Consider the following 19,582-nt stretch of genomic DNA (forward strand, 5'->3'; position numbering starts at 1 on the left):
AGCCAAATCTTGCACATATTTTACGAATCTAAACTTTCTTTTATTACCAATGACTATAGAAAGAACGAAAAATTTATACCATCTCTGATTACCCAGTTTTAAGCTTTAAAAAAAATCTTGAAAGTAGGCTATGGCTTAGAATGTGAGGTCCCCCAAAAGCTCACATGTAAGACAATGCAAGAAGGTTCAAAAGAGAAATGACTGCGTTATAAGAATCTTAATCCAATCAATGAGTTAATGCCCTATAGGGATTAACTGAGTGGAAACTGAAGTGGTTGGGTGTGGCTGGAGGAGGTGGGAATTGGGGTGTGGCTTGGGGGATATATATAATTATCTGACAAGTGGCGACCTCTCTCTCTCTCTCCTTTCTGATCACCACGTGAGCTGCTTCCCTCTGCCACACTCTTCCAACATGATGTTCTGCATTGGGCCCTGAGGAATGGAGCTGCTCTTCTATGGACTAAGACCTCTGAAACTGTAAGCCCTCAAATAAATTTTTTCTCCTTTAAAACTGTTCTGGTCAGATCTTTTTGTCACAGCAGCAAAAAAGTTGAGTAAAACATACATATACAAAGGAAGTCCTTATAAGCATTGTTTGGAAGAGAAAATGAAGTTGAAAAATAAAAGGAAAAAGGAAACACTTATAGATAGATACTATAGATTATGTAGCCCATATCCTGCCAGTCCTCTTTTCATAGTTTTCTTAGTTCTAATCCAAATGTCCTATAATTTTTCTCTTCTAACTCCTTAGAAGCTTTTACAGCTGTGTCCTATACTCAAAGCAAATTTCACAGCATTCCCATCCTTTTTTTTTAGTAGGTAAAAACCATGTTATGATTTGGATGTGAGATGTCCCCCCAAAACCCCTCTGGTAAGGCAACAGGTAAAGTCATTAGTTTATGACAGCTGAAATCTTATCCACTTGATGGATTAATAATCTGAATGGACTACTGGGGGTAACTGTAGGTAGATGCGGTATAGCTGAAGGAAGTGGGCCACTGGTGGCATGCCTTGAGGATTATATATTTTGTCCCTGGCTCCTCATGGTCACACTCTCTTTCTGCTTCTCTTTCTCTTCCTCCATGATGTTCTGCCTCATCTCAGACCCAGAGCAATGGATCAGGAGACAAACCTGATCCTAACCTCTGAAACTAACCTCTGAAACCATAAGCCCAAAATAAACTTTTCCTCCTATGAATTATTCTTGTCATATACTTTCGTCATAGCAACAAAAAACTAATACAAACCACTGTTTATGGTTTTATTCCCCTGCATCCTTAAACCATATTCTGTCCTATCTGAAAAAGTGAATTTTCTAATCAGCATTGTTCTTATTTGTGCCTACTACTCTACCTGTTTAAGTACTTATAAACTTCTTATTTTGTAACCAAAGTTGTTCTTGCTAACAAGATAATTTTTTCAATACATCTCTGAGACACTCCTAGCATCCATTCAAATTCTCATGATAGCACTTGTCACTGGTCTTGCATCATCACTATTTCCAGACTAGATCAAACTCAAGTAGTCTTATTACCAACTGCACACTACTTTTTCTTTGTCACTAATATTTTCTTTTCATTTTGTGTACAGGAGAAAAAGAAAAACACAAGAAAAAATAATTTTTGGAATAAACATGTGTGCATGCACAAATTTCCCTTCTTTCCAGACAAAACTTCCTACAATAGAACTTACAGTAACATTATTCACTTCTAAGTTAACCACAGCACAATGGTATAAATTTGCTCATTGCAGGAATACAAGGCATTTAAAATTTTTTTAATTTGTTCTAATTTGTTGTACATGACAGAATGCATTTATACATTTTGATAGATCATACATAAATGGAGTGTAATCTCCTTTTTTTCTGGTTATACATATTGTAAGATCACATTGGTCATGCAGTCATACATGTACATGAGGTAATAATGTCCGTTTCACTCTACTATCATTCCTACCCCAAAGGTATTTTAAACCTTGTTTCTAATAATAAGAGTTTTACTGACATTCTTGTTCTCATGCATGTCCATAAATGCCCACTAATGAAAATCCCAAGAGCAATATTCTCTCATTCATTTCTTTCTACATTCATTTACAAACTATTTTTTTTAAGTAGGTACCATATGCAAAACACAAAGATAACATTTAGCAATCATGGACCTTGCATTTCAGGGTGGGATACAGATAAGAACATGTAAAACAATAACAATTTCAAGTAAGTGCTATGAAGAAAACAAAACATGGTAAAGGGAGCTCAGCACAGTGGTATGTAGTCCCAGCTAATGAAGAGGCTGAGGCAAAGGACTATGTGAGTCCAGAAATTCCATCAGCCTGGGCAACTTAATAATACAGGGAGACCCTGACTGAAACAACAACAACAACATGGTAAAGCGATTAAAAAGAGATGAGAGAAGGAGATATTTTAGAGAGGATGAAATTTTCAAATTTTCACATTTGCAAGGAAACCTAAATCATATTTATTCTCACAAGGATCTTAAGGAAAGCACCAAAGGCTGAAAGAGCCGAAAGTACATACCTTTGAGATGGGAATTAAAGAAACAGAAAGGTCAGGTGGCTGGAGCACAGTAAATAAAGCACACAATTTCCTCCATTAAATGAAGAAATTGAACTGAAAATCTTACTAAGTCCTTCATATATTTAACAAGAACTGTTGCATATGTGAGGAATTGAAGAACAAAGCTGCTTTAGGGTAAGGATGATGGGTATTCTGATAGACTCACCAGTTTGGAGACTTGAGACTCACTCTCTCATATTAGTCTTGCAGAAAATCTGATTCAAATGAGTACAGTAGAAACTTAATTATATGTCCTGATCTTTGGGGCTTCATGAAGAATAAAACCAAAAGGATTGATTTTAAATTTATAATTCATGAGCATTTCATTACTATACCACAAGCCAAGATACTTGTTTTTGACTCTTAATAGTGCTATGCTTAGCATATTTCTGCAGTATTTAGACATGAATTGTCAGAACAGCAAAGATAAGCCTTTCAATAAAGATAGTCATTTTCTTTATTAGGAAAAGCTAAGGAAGATCTGTTTTCCAAGATTCAGATTGAAAAAGAAAACTGCATCTAGAAATAGATTTAATGAGAATACTTACTTGTTAAAATACATAAAAGAAAAAGATATTCTGTGTAAGAAATCACACCTAGAAGAAAAATAGTATCAATTATGCTATATACAATATTACTTATCTTCATATGTATTAAAGTAAAATATTCTACTAGCAAAAGATACTGTGAATAAAGAGTTTACAGTTTTAAGGAATATGCTAAATATTGTTTCAAAGGAGTCTAAATTATTATAAAATAACTACAAAAGAAGCAGCAAAATTAATTTTACATTAATTGTTTCATAGGCCAGTGTAGAAACATATACAAAAATTCCCATTAATGCTCTCAAATATATTAGCAAAAAAAAGGAAAATTATAATTTCACTTATAGTTGTAATTTTTAAATTTGTTCCTAGTTTTTCCATATGAATCCAACATAAAATTAAAAAGGCAGAAATTATTAATGCTGTGAAGAGCTTAATTAGTATTTAGTAAAATGTGGATAAAACATTTAGACATTCTTCCTTAGAAATGCAGCTTTTGTACTGCATTAAAAAAATAAGACTTTAGTCACCAGTTTCCTGCTGTCCAATTATCATTTATCATTTTTGAAAATAATATTTAAAAGTACTCTAGAAATTAATTTAATTTAATGGCTTACACTATGTACCTTGCACCCTGAGTTTTCTGTCGCCCCGTAATTAACTTTAAAAAGAGTCTGTTTGAAGTAAATAAAAATATACATTGTTACTTAAATTCTTGCTTTTGGACTAGAACGCCCAAAACTAGAATTAATGGCTTAATCGATCATCCAAGTAAGAAAATTATAATCAGAAATAAGTCTGCATTACTTATCAAGATAGCAGATAGTTTTGATGTTCAGTTAAAAGGTATTAAAAAATCTTTAAATAATCAGATTGTGAACTTTAAAGTTTCCTTTTTATCTGATGTTCTTTGAGGCTACCCTCTTTGTTAAAGAACAAAGAGAAAAGAAGTCACTGTCAGGCAGTATGTCAGAGACATGAAGGGAACAGCCCAGGAAGCTCTGAAAGCATTCTCTTCTTTTGTTTATACTAGAATATTGTGACCTATGGACAGATAGTTCTGGTTGATTTCCATGAATGTTATGGGAGAAAGATTCTGAAACGGCCAATGTATATAAAGATACAATACTTAGATTCCATAGAGAATCCTGCAAAAAAAAGAAAAAGAAAAAACAAATGCCAAATGCAAGAGGAAAAAAGAGAAATGGGGCTTGTTATCTCTCACATCCTATCTCACTGTTGTTCTAATTCATCTGGTGGAATTGCTGGTTGGTACAAAGAATTTTTTTTTTTTCCCCCAGTACTGAGAATTGAACCCAGGGCCTTGTGCTTGTGAGGCAAACACTCTACCAACTGAGCTATATCCCCAGCCCAGCTGGTACAAAGAATTTTAATAACTACTAAACAACTTGTACTTGACAGTAAAGTTAAGATTTTCCTCAAACTGAGAATTACTTAATAGTGTGTCTTGATCATGATAAGCACCTGCCTGTAGGTCTACCTGGTTACTAAGGTGGCTTAATCTACAGGGAAGGAGAACAAAACGAAACTCATGATGTAATTTAATAAAAATGGTCAAGAAAAGCTGAAAATATTGCTGAATAGAAATTGTAGATTCTTAACATTTTCCAATAACAAAAATGGAAAAGGTTATGGACAAACCTTTGAATTTATTCAAGGTTACCCAGGGGAAAAAATATACATTAAAAAAACACTAAGCACATAGTAAAGGTACATTCTTTAGAAATGGAATAAGATGTCAACTAGGTTTCTTCTGAAAAATCAATCAAAAAAAATTTAAAGAAAGTTCCTTCAAAAGCATAACACTGTTTAATTCCTGTATTATGATACATTATAGCTGGCTGTTATAACTAAGTCTATGTAACATATGTTTTCATAAATATTGTATATTTCATTTCATATTTTTTTCTTACTGGGTAATATTTCAAGCAGATGAGCTTCTTCATTTTAAAATTAATCTTCAATAGCTCTAAAAAGTTAGGTTTATAATTGCCCTGCCATTTAATCTCTTAAAAAAAAAAAAAAGCAAGTATCTTTGTGTTTCTCTATTTCACCTAGTCTGATGGCTCTAAAACTTATTGGATCATATATTGCCATATATTCTACAGAGTAGCCATTGAACAAGTGTAGCTATTTAAATTTAAATTAACCAAAATCAAATGAAACTGAAAATTCAGTTCTTCAGTTTTGAGTTATACTGGCCACATCTGAAGTGTTCAATGGCAACATTTGGCAGAAGATAACATGAAATAGCATAGAAGTAGAATGTTTTCTCCACTGCAGAGAGTTTTATTGAACAGTACTGAATAAATGCTCTTCCCCGAAAAGAAGAAAAATAGAAATATGCATATAACACAAGGAAGATTAGGACACTCCTAAATTTAGGGCTTTCAGATTAAAGTTTTTCTTTAACTAAAGAGAATTTCCTATTTCCATGCATTTTTTTCTCAGATTATGTTTGACCCAATTCATATTTCCCCATGAGTTATATTAAGGAAAAATTTTGAAGTTCACCGTATTTATCTGTTCCTTTTGAGTTTTGAACATTCCTGATCCTATCACCTCACCCTATAATCTGAATGATAGTTTTTAAGACAACTTCCAGGAAAAAAAAAAATTTAGATTGAGAACACGTTGGCCCAGGTTTCTCAAATATATAAAAACCATAGTTAAGTAAATAATAAAAGATACACTGTATTTTTCAAATTCCATGTGAAACTAGTGGAAGCAATTTTTTAATTTTTTGGTTACTGGGGATTGAACATATAAGTGTTTTACCACTGAGCTTCATCCCTAGCCCTTTATTTATTCTTACAAAATAGATATAAAAATTGAATGTACATCCCAGTGGCTACAGGAGGCTGTGGCAATAAACAACTCAGTGAGATGCTGTCTCTAAATAAAAATATAAAATAGTGCTGCAGATGTGGCTCAGCGGTGACAAGTGCCAAGGTTCATTCCCTGGTATCTGCTCCCCACCCCCTGCCACACAAAAAAAAGTTAAATGATTATGCAAAAAAATCCTTATTTTTTAATTATTTACTTATTGGTACTCACTTTGAATTCTTAGCTATTGCTTCCTTTTTATTTTTTTATGTTGAGACAGAGTCTCACTAACTTGTAGAGGGCTTGCTAAATTACCCAGGTTAGTCTCAAACTTACAATCCTCTTGCCTCAGCCTCCCAAGTCTCTGAGATGACAAGCATTCATCACCACACTCTGCAGACACTTGAATTTCTAATTCTACTTTAAGTATATGAATTATAACTATTCCTTCAAAGTATTTCATCTTCAAGCTATAAGTATGATATTTTCAAACCAAAACTGATTAACAAAGATGAAATCAATACCTATTTAATTTCTTTCATTTTTTTGCATATTCTTTTATTTGAAAATCTAAACAAGTGTCATTCCTTTTTAAGGTTAAAGTTATTTTATTAACCAATTTTTCCATAAACGTGTACAAAAAGTATGTTGTAAAAGAAAACTTCAATAAAAGTCATGTAATATGATTGCAAGCAAATTAACAAATTAACTTAGATACATGAATACTAATAATGAAGTAAGTTAAAACAGGTGGATTTTGTATTGAGCATTGTCTATAAAAGAAATGTTTAAATTTAGCTGTCAAAAGACTCATCTACTAAATTTTTCATAGTGATTAAATTCAAGAATATCTATAATTCCTTAGAAACAAAATGAAGGAAGAAAAATAGATACTTAAAGATCTAGTATTTTCAGCTTTTTAAAAATTTCTTTTGTAATGCTGGTGATTAAATACAGGGCATCATGCATACTTGGTAAGTGCTCTATTACTGAACTACATCACTAGCTCAAGATTTAATATCTTTTAAGAATGCTTTCTACTGTGGCAAATATAGCTTATGCTTTTCAACATGGGTTCTTTAAAAAGCAATTTTTTTAATTATGAAAGTTCATTCTGTTGTTAAAAAAATGCAGAAGATATAAATAATATACATAAAAAATAACATGAAAACCACCCTTAATCATGCCACCAAAAATAACATTACTACCCAGAAACATTCATATTCTGATGTTTTAGTTTTCAGATATTTCTCTATACATTACATATACTCATGTAATTTTAAAAATTACCACAGGTATGGGAGAAATATACATATATGAATGTTAAAATTAACACTGTCAATATTGAAATGTATAAGTATTAAAATTAACTTACCTCTTTCTTTAAGATTTCGAAAAAGTTTTGATGATCCCTTCCAAACTGGTGGTGTTTCTGAGAGCATTTGATTTAATTCCTATGACAGAAGGTGTCATATAGGTAAACTATTTTCTTACAACACGGAGTTAAAAATTGAATGTTCATGCAAAAAATTATTTAAAAGACCTGAAATGTGGTATATTTATCCTATTTTCTGCCTGCAGTTTATTCAACCACAAAAAAACAATATTTGCCCACAGAGCAAGTATAAAATGAATGATAAAGAGTCTATATTGAATTAGAGCTAGTCAAAATTTCAGATAAATAACGGAGATATATATAAAAAAGACAACCATATTAAGATAAAACAGTGAGTTTAAGTTCTGGAGTCAGTTATAAAGGAATAGTTTTATAAAAGCCACATGGATTTCTTCATCAAGGTCAATATGATCACCTAGCCTTACAATGTTCTTTGCAGCATTATTGGATTGAGGGGGTTTTGAGTAGAGAAATTAACGAAGGAATATGCTAAAGAGGAATGAAGAGTATTTTTATGGTAACTCAATAAGGACATCTGATGAAGTGGAAGGATAGGGGTATTGAGTTGTGACCAGTTTCAAATTTTTTTTCTAATTTTAATTTAAATATTTAGGAAAGAACACAGACTCTACTTCTATCTGGTCAGCTTTAAAAAAAAATGTATCACTGCTGGTGGGATATTATTGAAGAATTTAAACATTTGTAGCATTGCTCATATAACAATTTTGAAATTATTGTGCATTATAAAATTAATAAATGAAAACTATAACTTGGTTATTGTAAAGACTACTGATTAAAGGATTTGATAAGAAAACAAACTAATCTGAAATTTAGAAATTACTCTTAGTAACACATTAAGAAAAAACAGAGACCACTTCTATTTCTAATATTCAATCCCTGTTACTCAAACTGTGTGGTTTACCCAACAATCTGGGTGTTATTTGGAAACTTGTTAAAAATGAATTTCAATTTTCATATCCAGCCCTACTGAAACAGACTGGTTTTTCATAATATCTCCAGGTGATTTTTGTAAACATTCAAGTTTCAGAAGCACTTCAAACAAATCCTTTTTGATGCGGTTGTACCTGAAAACACTCTGTGGTATTTATAAACAATCATTTTTTTCTGATAACTTTAAGAACTTAAAATTTATTAAAATTTTAATATTTCAATTCATGAAGAGAATCTCTCTCCTTACCCCCAGTGCCTACCTTGTTCTCTTGTATGTAGCAGTGCTGTATAAAAATTAACTTGACTGACTTTTGACCCTGGCCCCTGGGAGGAAGACTATAAATCTTGGATCACACTTGAGTTTATGCTAAGGACATGATTCTGGATGGGATTTGGTCACCAGAAAGAACAACTATGATTAGAAGGCTGAGATTCTGATCCAGGCACAACCTCTTGAGAGGAAAGGGAATAAAAATTGAGTTCATTCATATGGTCAATGATTCAAACAATCATACTAGGTAATAAGACCCCAAGAAAAACTTGTGGATACTAAGGTCAGTGGAGATTTCAGGTTGGTGAACACACCCTGCTTTCAGATGAAGAGGGCACAAAAAGCTCTTTGTCAGGACCCTCCCAGACCTAAACTTTTGTCTCTTCATTTGACTAGACTTAATTTGTATTTTTTGCAATAAAACTGTAATCGTTCGCATAGCATTTTCCTGTGTTCCATTAATCCTAAGGGGAATTGTAGGGAATTGTAAGGAATTGTGGCAAACCCCTGGTTTTGTAGTCAATAAGGTCAGAAGCATGGTGCCTGGAGACCTCTGTTTGTTACTGTAAGCAGCAAACATCTGAAATGGGGGCAGTCTTTTGGGGCGCTATATGCCTTTATACAACACTATGCCTTTATACAAACTCTGGGTAATTAGTGTCAGAATCATACTGCAGTATTGCAAGTAAGTATTGAATAGATATTTTCTGACTTAAATTCAGTTTCCCAAAATTACAGATGTTTCTTAAAGGTATTTATACAACCTTCTCAAATGAACAGTTTTTTTTAAATTATACAGTTAATACATATACATCATAGGAAAAGTAAGCATAGACAAGAAAAACTAATTATGATCCAAAGACAAATCACATGTAAGCTTTATTTAATATTCTTTTAATCTGATTCTGTAGCTAGACATCCTTATATAGCATTTTGTTACTGCAAATATTAAATCTCTCCCTTTACTATTTTGTAACTTCCACTTTTTAGTTCATATATTATGGGCATATTTTCCTATCAAATATTTTTCTTTTTTATATTAATGGCTACATAGCTGTTGTCTATAATAGCAGTTCTAAAATTCATCTCTTTCCATATTTAAAAACCTGAGCCTCAAAGAGATATTATTTATATGGGTTAATCTATTTGAAAGTTTAAAAAAATTTTTTTTAAAGCACAGGAATACACAAACATAACCTTCCATAGCTGTCAGAGCAATGACATCATCACTAATCATGCAGCCTCTTGGAAAACTCTACACTCCAAAGGAGTAAGAGTGAATAAAACAAGTATCTTCGCAGTATTAGAATGAAAATGATTTTGATCTCATACATATTTGAAAAGGTCACTGCATTTAAAGAACTGCAGTCTATATTATTCTACAATTTCTTGTTTTGCTTAACCTTGTATTTTCTAGGTCTATTCACTTTGATACATATAGCTCTAAAGTATTTATTCATCTTAATTCTGCATCACTATATTCATCTTTGGTATGTCAGTTTTACAGTTCTTTTATTCATTTCCCTAATGACTGACATTTATTTTGTTTCTAAATTCGGTTGGAATTTTTGTTACAGTTGCACTAAATTTATGGATAAATTTGGAGGAAATCAGTATCATTATGAGATAGCTTATTGTCATCCATGAACATGATGCTCCATTACTCATTTTTCTTTTTTTTGGTACTAGGGATTGAACTCAACCAGGGGTACTTAACCACTGAGGCAAATCCCCAGCCCTTTGTTTTTTTAATTTTGAGATAGGATCTCGCTGAGTTGCTGAGACTGGCTTTGAACTGGCAATCTTCCTGCTTCAATATCCCAAACCATAGGGATTATAGGTGTGTGTCACCACCCCTAGGTTATTTCCTCATGTCCTTTTAAAAATGTAACTTAATAATATCTTCCACATTTTCTGTTATGTACACTTTTAAGTATGTGATGATTCTTGTTGCTATTGTGAAATGTATCTTATTTGATACTAGTTTCTAATTGGCACTGATGCATTAGAAGCACAGTATCAGCATGTTATTAAACTTTGGTTCATTGATTTTACACCCAATGGTAACTTTGCTAAATTTTTATTTGAATAAATCTCTGTATTTTAAAATTTTTCTCTCAGTCATATTGTTTGCCACTATTCCAATCATTAGATTCTCGCCCCCGGCTTTGTCATACTGTATGTTATGGCCTGAATTGTGTCCTCCTTCCTCCCAAATTCATATGATAAAAGTCCTAATCCCCGGTATCTCAGAATCTGATTTTATTGGAGAGGGACCCTTTAAAGGTAATTGTTTGAGGTGGCCCTAATCTGATATAACTAGTGTCCTTATAAAAAGACATTAGGACACAGACATGCACAGAGGAAAGATCATGTGAAGACAGAGGGAGAAGACAGCCATCTAGAACCAAGGAGAGAAGCCTCAGAAGAAAATGACCTGCTGATGCCCTGAATTTAGACTTTTAGCTTCCAGAACTGTGAGAAAATAAATGCCTGTTTAAGCTACCCAGTCTGTGCTACTTTATTATGGCAGACTAGAAATATAATTTTTTTTTTTTTTTTTGCAGTACTGGGGATTGAATCCAGGGCCTTGTGCTTGCAAGACAAGTACTCTACCAACTGAGCTATCTCCCCAGCCTTAGAAATATAAGTTAATAAGATGTAATACTTTCTTGACCTCTAATAATTGCAGTGGAATAGTTGTGATAGCAGGTATATTTTTATTATATGTAACTTTAAAGAGAATGTCTCTAATATTTCACCAGAAAACATGACATTTGCTATAAGCTTTTGAGGATTCCGTTTAACTAGTTAAGGAAAATGGAAATGATGAAGCCAAAAAATAGAAAATTATCAGTATATTAGTAGTCTCTAAGCCCCTCACTGATGATGTTATCCTGTATCTCCCCTAGAGGAAAGGCCATCTCGAATTTTATGTTAATCATTTCTTCCACTTCCCACCTATGAAAGTAATCCTATGATTTTATTTTCCCAGTTTGGGACTTTGTGTAAACAGGATTATATTTTTATGTAAATTGTTTGTTTACCACGATGTTTAACTGAGATTCATCTAGTTATAGCATTACTACAATGACTTTGTTTCCACAGTTCTATACTATTTACCATATGACTATATCAAAATTTACATGTTTTGTTATGTTCTTTTGGGCCATTATGAACAATCTACCAATTCTTGTGAATCTCTCCTGCATTTAAACAATGGTTTCTCTAGGTATACACACTGATATGAAATTACTGGGTGATACAGGACATTCAAGTTTAACTTTACTAGATACATGTGTATGCACTGCTGTAGAATTTAAACCCAGGCATGTAACTGCAAAGTATAGGGTATGTATTATCTTCAATTTCAGTAGATAATGCCAAATTGTTTTCCAAACAGGGGTATACCAATTTACATTTACAAAGGATATTTACCATTGAGCTATAGCTTCACTAGTCCTTGGAATTCTATATATTTTTAATTTTCTTACAACATGGAGGGTAAAAAATGGCATCATGATGTGATTTTAATTTTAAAAAAAATTTTATACACACACACACGTGTGTGTGTTTGTATGTATGTGTATATGTATATGCATGCATATGTATACCAAGAGCTTTAACTTACCTGTTTGGAAAGCGACTTCCATGTTTTAGCAACTAAAATAAATATAAAATAATTAGATAATAAATACTCCATGTAATGTATATCCATATTTAGTTAGCCATCTACAACCAAAACTCAAAGCTAAGCTTCTATGTCCAAAAGGCAAGGGTTTTTTAATCTCAAGATTCAAATTTAAAATATGAGCTTATCTGTTTCATATACTACAAACTGTTCATAATAAATATTATCAGTCAAATAGGAAATACTTTCCCATAATGAGACTGTTTTAATTTGAGGCTTCCTGGATTTATAAGGAGGTGGATTTATTTCATGTTAAACATCCTATTAGATTAAAAGCACAAATAATGATATTCATAAAATATTCATGTTAGAATAAGATATATTAATATTTCTGAAAATAATTAATAGGTGAGGTCTCTCTAGGATGAAGAAGGATATGAGACAAAGAGTAAAAGAGATGACAGATGAGCAGGTAAAGTAAAAGGAAAACTCTCATCCTGTTTTCATTCTTCTTCCCTACAACTTCTTAAGAAATATCTTGGAACAATAGTGTTGCAGTTGAATAAAACATCTGGGGTCACTTTCTTTTTTTACTTCCTCTTCGTACCCCTGAAGATCTCAAGCATTATAAAACTTATAATGATCAGTAAATATTGCTGGGTGTTGTCATTGTACAGATTTAAATATTATAAATATGTAATGCCTGCCTAACACTTATCTCCAGGTTGAAACATGATTAAGTCTTGTAGCACAGCTGCATTAAGAAAACTGGTATATATTATTTTAGTTTCATTACACTAATGACAACCAATCATTGTTTCTATATTGATTGGAGCAACTTCTGTACAATTAACAATATAGCAAATTCAAAATTACATGAAAGGTACTTTTTTGCTATGCAATATAACAACTCATTTTAAGACCAAAAGGAAGAAATAAGCTTCTACACTTTGACAAAATGATTTTCATGGAGAGAGATTTCTGTCACAACATCCTTTCTTTACCAAAGATAGTGTATATAAACATGTAATAGAGTGATTAAAATCAGACTATCAATTAGAACTTAGCAGTAACATTAACTAGAAGACTGTATACATTCATCTCACAATGACACTTTGCTTTTAACAATGAAAAGAATATCAGAAATAACATTTATGATTCTGTTTCTCTTGAAATATAGCCATAAAGGAAGAAAAACAAATGGTACAAAAGTACACGCACATGCTCTTATGCAATGCTCAGAAGCTAATTATCAAAAGAGGAAGTTAGACATACACTTGAGTTTTGTAGGATTTATGAGATTTCCATGGTAAGTTATTCACAAAAGATATATTCATTCTGCTGGAAAATGTAGCATGTTCAATATTATTAGCTTTTTTTAAAATAAAAAGATTAAAGAGCCACTAAGGTTGTTCTTCAAAGGATTTTCGGACTTTCTAAATTCATTATTTCATATGAAGTTACTACATACATAAATATAACTTAGGTGGAGAGAAAATACTTTAATTCTATTGGAAATATTTTATTTCTTAAGCTATAGTTGATGTGCCTTTAAATTTTAGTATTTTCTTACATGTATGAAATATTTTTAAAACAGTGCATTTTAAAAAATGTAAATTGAAATAATTCTTGATGTATAACAGTAATCAATTACTGATTGTAGTTCTAAATGGGAAATTTACCTGTTAAGGTCTACTTAAAGAAGTAAAACAAGAAATTTTCTTGTTTCAAAAACAAATTATAATAAACATATAGTTCTCAACGAACATAATTTGAGTTATTATTAAGCAAATATTTATGTACTACATCATTTTTGCCTTCATAATGTTATCATACTGTATCAAAGGTTTTTAAAAATTCTGGTTATAAACTCAAATGATGAGGATTATGATGACCAATACAATATTCATTAAATGCTCACTGTGTCAAGCACTACACTAAGCAGTTTTTCAATCTCCAAAAATTCTTCTGAGGTTATTATTACTTACACATTAATAAATTAATACAGACTACATAATAATAAATTTTTAAAAATCCATACTATACCAAATCAACTTAATAAGGGGGCTATTATTATCATAATTTTCCAGCCTTTTCTATCATTATTGCCCTATATATTTCCAAAGTGGTTGCTATAAATATACCAATACCCTCTTATTTTGTTTTTGTTTAGATAGTTTCCTCTCTTTTAGATGCTACCCCCACAGTCACTGGTCAAAATCTTATAAAAATGTATTTATTATAAGCTAAAATCTTCCAGGATCAAGCCTCTGCCTCAAATTCCACTCCAGTCATATTTCCTTTCTTTTTTGTAAATTTCTCCAAAGAGTTGTTCACATTCTTTATCTTCATTTCTTCATCTACTATTCAGCCCTGCAATCTAGTCTTTGCCTTAATCACTCTACTTTAAAACATCACTTTAAAAAAGTCATCAATAATCTTCACATTAGTATATCTAGTGGACATTTTTCTGGTCTCACTTAACTTCTCAATAGCATTCTACTCACGTGACCATTCTGGTCATTTTCTTCAGTTTCTATGATTCTAAACACTTCTGATTTTTCTTTTAGTCAACTTAAATGAATTAAGAGATAGATCCAACTGTCTTATCTTTCACATGTTCAATATATCTTAAACACATTATGTCTAAAACTTAAATCATAAATTTTCTCCTCAAACCTCATTCCTACTGACACCCATCTAATGAAGCCAGATATTACTCTTTCACCCCTATCTTTGGAGGCTTTTGAAGCCTGAACTACCACTAGCCACACTGTGATATAGTATCAAAGAAAATTTACAATTTTCAGAAAAAGCTATGAAAATATTCTTTCTCCTCATATTGGTGAGGTGGATATTCCTCATAGACTTCATGTAAAACTACATATTCTAACAGGTTAAAAACAAAAGCATACATGAGAATCCAGTCATCTTTTATTAAATTAGATATCAAGTAATTTGCAAGAGTGTGCATAATGCCAAAAGGTTTGAGAACTACTAACACAAGGAAATGTGAGAAAAATTAACTTACATTTATACTACAGAAGTTATGACAAATGCAAAAGAGATATAAAAGAAATTATTGACGAGAGCTAACTTCAAAGTCAGTCCTCTGAATTAATCTGTTCAGATTAGACAAAAGAATGAATAGGCAGAATCTCTTATAAAGAATATCACAAGTAAGGTGGTGTTGAATTTTGATGTATGAGAAAGAGGAAACAATTGAAAATTTCTGAGAAAAGATAGATAAATAAGGGTTTATAAGAAATATTATGGTAACACTGTATAGCATATGTCTTGAAATACCACACATCTTGAAATACCACACTACCTTTCTAGCGATTCTAAAAAACATACACTGCCTCATACTTTTACAAAGTATAGATAAGAATATAATCAAACATGATTAAGATAATCTTAAAATATACTTACATTTGGGCTCATCTGTTGTTACAGCCAAAATAAAATCATATGGAGTCATGAATAACTGCCCTTCACATTCTATAGATGCAAACAAACGAAATCGCCTTTCCCGGGATGTAGCATAGAGGTCTAAGTCTTCAATATCTGTTCTGCCAACAGCAACCTAAAGTTAAGAAAGCAAATAAATTTTGACTGTGTGAAATAATTTCTCCTTTTAAAATATAAATACCTTTAATTATGCTAACAGTGAATTAATCAAGCAAATGAGAAAGTGTGAAAATATTTGGTCTTCTGGAGAACCTGCATCAGTTTATAAATAAGTAATTTACATGAATAAAATGAATCAAAAAGATCCTATCAAGAATGCCATTAAAGACTTGAAGATTTCTGAATAGGCACTTCAAATGATTTATTTTTTTGAATGGTTTATGTCTTAAGGTTTGGTTGTAGAGAACATTAAATTACAGAGTCAGTGGTACCTTTACAGGAAACACCAATGCTTACTATGCACTCTCTATACACTTCTTTATTTGATTAGATGTTGATTCACTTAAGTCTATTAATTTTCTAAAAGGAGAAACTAAAGCTTGATATACTGCTTATGACTACCACTAAGGTAATCATGCAGTAATATTTAGATTAAAGTTGGAAATACTAACTCTAGATCATTATAGTATAGTTAACCACCAAGAGTCATTCTGAATTTTGCCTTGGGTCAAGAACAGAATTAAAACGTGTGGGTATGGGGTAGTGGTCCTGTTTTCCTCCATTTCAAGACCTTTCCTTATAGACAATTTTCCACTGTTATTTCTTTTTGAACTAAATATAGAAAATTAATTATTTTTAATAGATGGATTTCCTGATTATAAAATTACTGTATAACTATTCCATACAATTTAGAAGTATTTTTAAATATTTGTGGATACACTTTTATATCACTTTTGGCAAAAGAAATGGAATTAAACCATACATGCTGGGCTGGAGTTGTGGCTCAGTGGTAGAACACTTGCCCAGCACATGTGAGACACTGGGTTTGATTCCCCACATCACATAAAAATAAATAAATAAAGTTATTGTGTCCATTTACAACTAAATAAATAAATAAAAAACCAACCATCCATACATGCTGTTCAACAATCTGATGTTGGTGAACTATATCAGGGCCATTTTCCTATGCCATTAGGATAATCTAGTAGTTACTGCAGATAATTGGAAGATAGAATTTAAAAATTAATAGATATAATTATTTTGATTTCTTTCTAGCAAAAAATGGGATTATACTACATACGCAGTTTAGTAATCTAGTCTTTCTTACTATCAGGACCATTTTCCTATGTCACTAATTAAAGCAAAAGACTATTTTGAAAAACTATAATATTCCATGGTAAGATTTTATAATATAATAATAAACAATTCTACATGGTTAAATATTCAGGTGATTTCTAGCCTTTTACTATTACAAAACAATGGTATAATAATCAGGCTTGAAAATATTTAGAAATATCCACAAGTAGTTCCTTGGGATTAATTTCCGTAAGTAAAATTGGTCAGGCAAGACCTTTTTGTATATTATAAGGGAGTTCATAGTTATTTATGGGCACCTCAATAGTATATAAATTATACTTTCACGTGTTTCATAAAAACTAATTCATATTAGACAAAATCTTATTTAGGATGACAAGTTTATTGTCTTTATTGTCTCTGCTTTTGTCTATTGAGCCTTAATGCAGATTATGTACAAAATATAGAAATTATTTAAGGATCTTGGCAAATCAAAACAAAGCTACCCAAAAGAACTTCCAACAAGGAGACACTATTTTTTTATTTCTATGTAATACTTTATTAAATGAAAAGTCAGACAAATGATTAATGTTTTCTACCATTTTGAAGATGACAACTTTTCAAAACATTATACAAACACTAAAAGAAAATTTCACTACTTACTCCCCCCCCGCCCCGTCCCTTTTTGCATTTGATAGAACCCAGGGCCTTGTGCATGCTACTGGTCAAGGGCTCTACCACTGAGCTACATCTCCTGCTCCATCCCTCATTTTTTGATGGTGTGTATACAAAATGGAATATGTGGTCTCTGCCTTTAATGTGTTCACAATGTATGTAGAAGAACACAATACTAGTTGGAAAAACAAAAGATATAAACATGGGGGAAGGAAATAAGTCATCAAATGAAAGTAAATAGAAGAAAAGCACTATAGGTTGAGATTAAAAAGAAGTTTTCCTTCAGAACAAAATACAAATTTTAAGTTAGAAAGAGATATGAACACTCCAGATTTATTCAGCATATTTGAAAGATGATAATAGTCTTCCCTGGAATAGAGGATTTATATTCATGAAGAAGTGAAGGGAAGATATGGCCAGTTAATAATGATTTCTAAACACTAGACTGAAGCACTGGATTTAATCTAACAGAAAACAAAAGGTTTCAGAAAATTCTGAAGTGGAGCAATAAGAAAAGAAAATGGTATCTAGAAGATAAAGCATATTTCTTTGTACCAACGAAAACAGGGCTCAGTAGTATATTAATAACAATTGCTCAAGCAATCCATAGGTACTGGGAAATTGTTTTGGCTCTGCCATGAGTAAAACATGACACATTGAACAATCTAATGATAATTATGGACAATAATCTCCCTTACTAGTGCTAAGTGATCAGACTACCAGCTTAGTAATCTTGTATACACATATCCAAGGGCTTTCTTTTTCTTAGGACAGGAAAACAAAACTTGACTGTGACCAGTTTACTTTTCTGCTTTTTTCTTACTAGACCATTTCTCTGAGCTTATCAGTAATCCCAATCAATCATGATTTTTCCAGTGTATTTCATGGTTGATCACTCTGACTGAGCTCCCACTGTTTTTGTACCACAATTTGAAGCCACACCATAGCTGAACATTATTAACCACAATTTTGCATATGTACTATATATTTGTTTTGAACTCATTTGACTTGATCTGTGATTTCTGCTTCTACCTGGTGTTGCCATTAATGTGTGAGGTGCCTGTTTTCTCATCAAATTTTCCTTAAGTATAGTCTACTAATTGTCCCGTCATGCCAAACCTGCTTGACCACTGCAGCTGGGAATCTGATCCACCTTCTATGAGCTAATGCTTACAACTCCTTCTCCTTTACCTCTGCTAACAGTTAATTAACAAAGCCTATAGCTCCCCTTTAATTTCTCACATCTACCCATTGTCACTACCTTTGTCAAGCATTTATTTCTATTTCCTACAGTTTTACAGTTAAGGCCTGTGATGTTGCATTCTTTTTTTTTTTTTTTTTTGAAGTGCTGGGGATTGAACCTAGGGCCTTGTGCATGGGAGACAAGTACTCTATCAACTGAGCTATATTCCCAGTCCCATGTTTTGCATTCTTCAACCGCTGGAATAGGATATGAAAACAAATCTTACCAAGTAAAGTTAAAGGTTTTCCTTAATACGTTACTGCATCAATTTTACCCCTTGTTGCCTTAACAACACTATTCATCATTTTTGATAACAGCATTGGGTGGTGCCCACAGGTCCATTTAGTATCATCTTAAGAGAAGGTCTGGGAAGGAATATAGGAATGTTTTGTGTCCAGACTCCCCCAAATATATGCATATGTTTGTGTATGTACACGTGTGCACTCACACATGCACCCTAAAAGAGAAGAATATGATTTATGTATTAAAGAGAAAACTAGAGTCTGGGTGCTTAAAAAGGCTTTGATATGGCCAGCTTGTTGCTTCTTCCACTGCCTTGTCTCAATTTAGATAATCACAGTTACATATTAGTACTGCTCAAATGAAATACGAACTGGTAAAAAGTGAAGAACAATTATTGCCATCCCAGTAAACTGACCTAATTTCAGAACAGTTAGTTACCATCAACTGAGGAAACTGGGCTCATCAGGTTGTCTCAGAATGAGATGGGACAGAATGCAGAAGAGG

General features: G+C 32.1%; 1 protein-coding gene across 1 annotated transcript in view; it reads right to left on the minus strand.

Annotated features, from left to right (window-relative positions):
• Micu3 (mitochondrial calcium uptake family member 3) overlaps positions 1–19,582 on the minus strand; it is a 107,994-nt gene that overhangs the window by 46,953 nt on the left and 41,459 nt on the right. The window contains 4 exon segments of the mRNA XM_047549164.1: positions 3,121–3,168; positions 7,340–7,418; positions 12,214–12,245; positions 15,646–15,799. Of these exon segments, the coding sequence (XP_047405120.1) occupies positions 3,121–3,168; positions 7,340–7,418; positions 12,214–12,245; positions 15,646–15,799 (313 nt within the window).

This window comes from Sciurus carolinensis, chromosome 4 (genome assembly GCF_902686445.1).
Source record: "Sciurus carolinensis chromosome 4, mSciCar1.2, whole genome shotgun sequence".
NCBI classification, from domain to species: domain Eukaryota; kingdom Metazoa; phylum Chordata; class Mammalia; order Rodentia; family Sciuridae; genus Sciurus; species Sciurus carolinensis.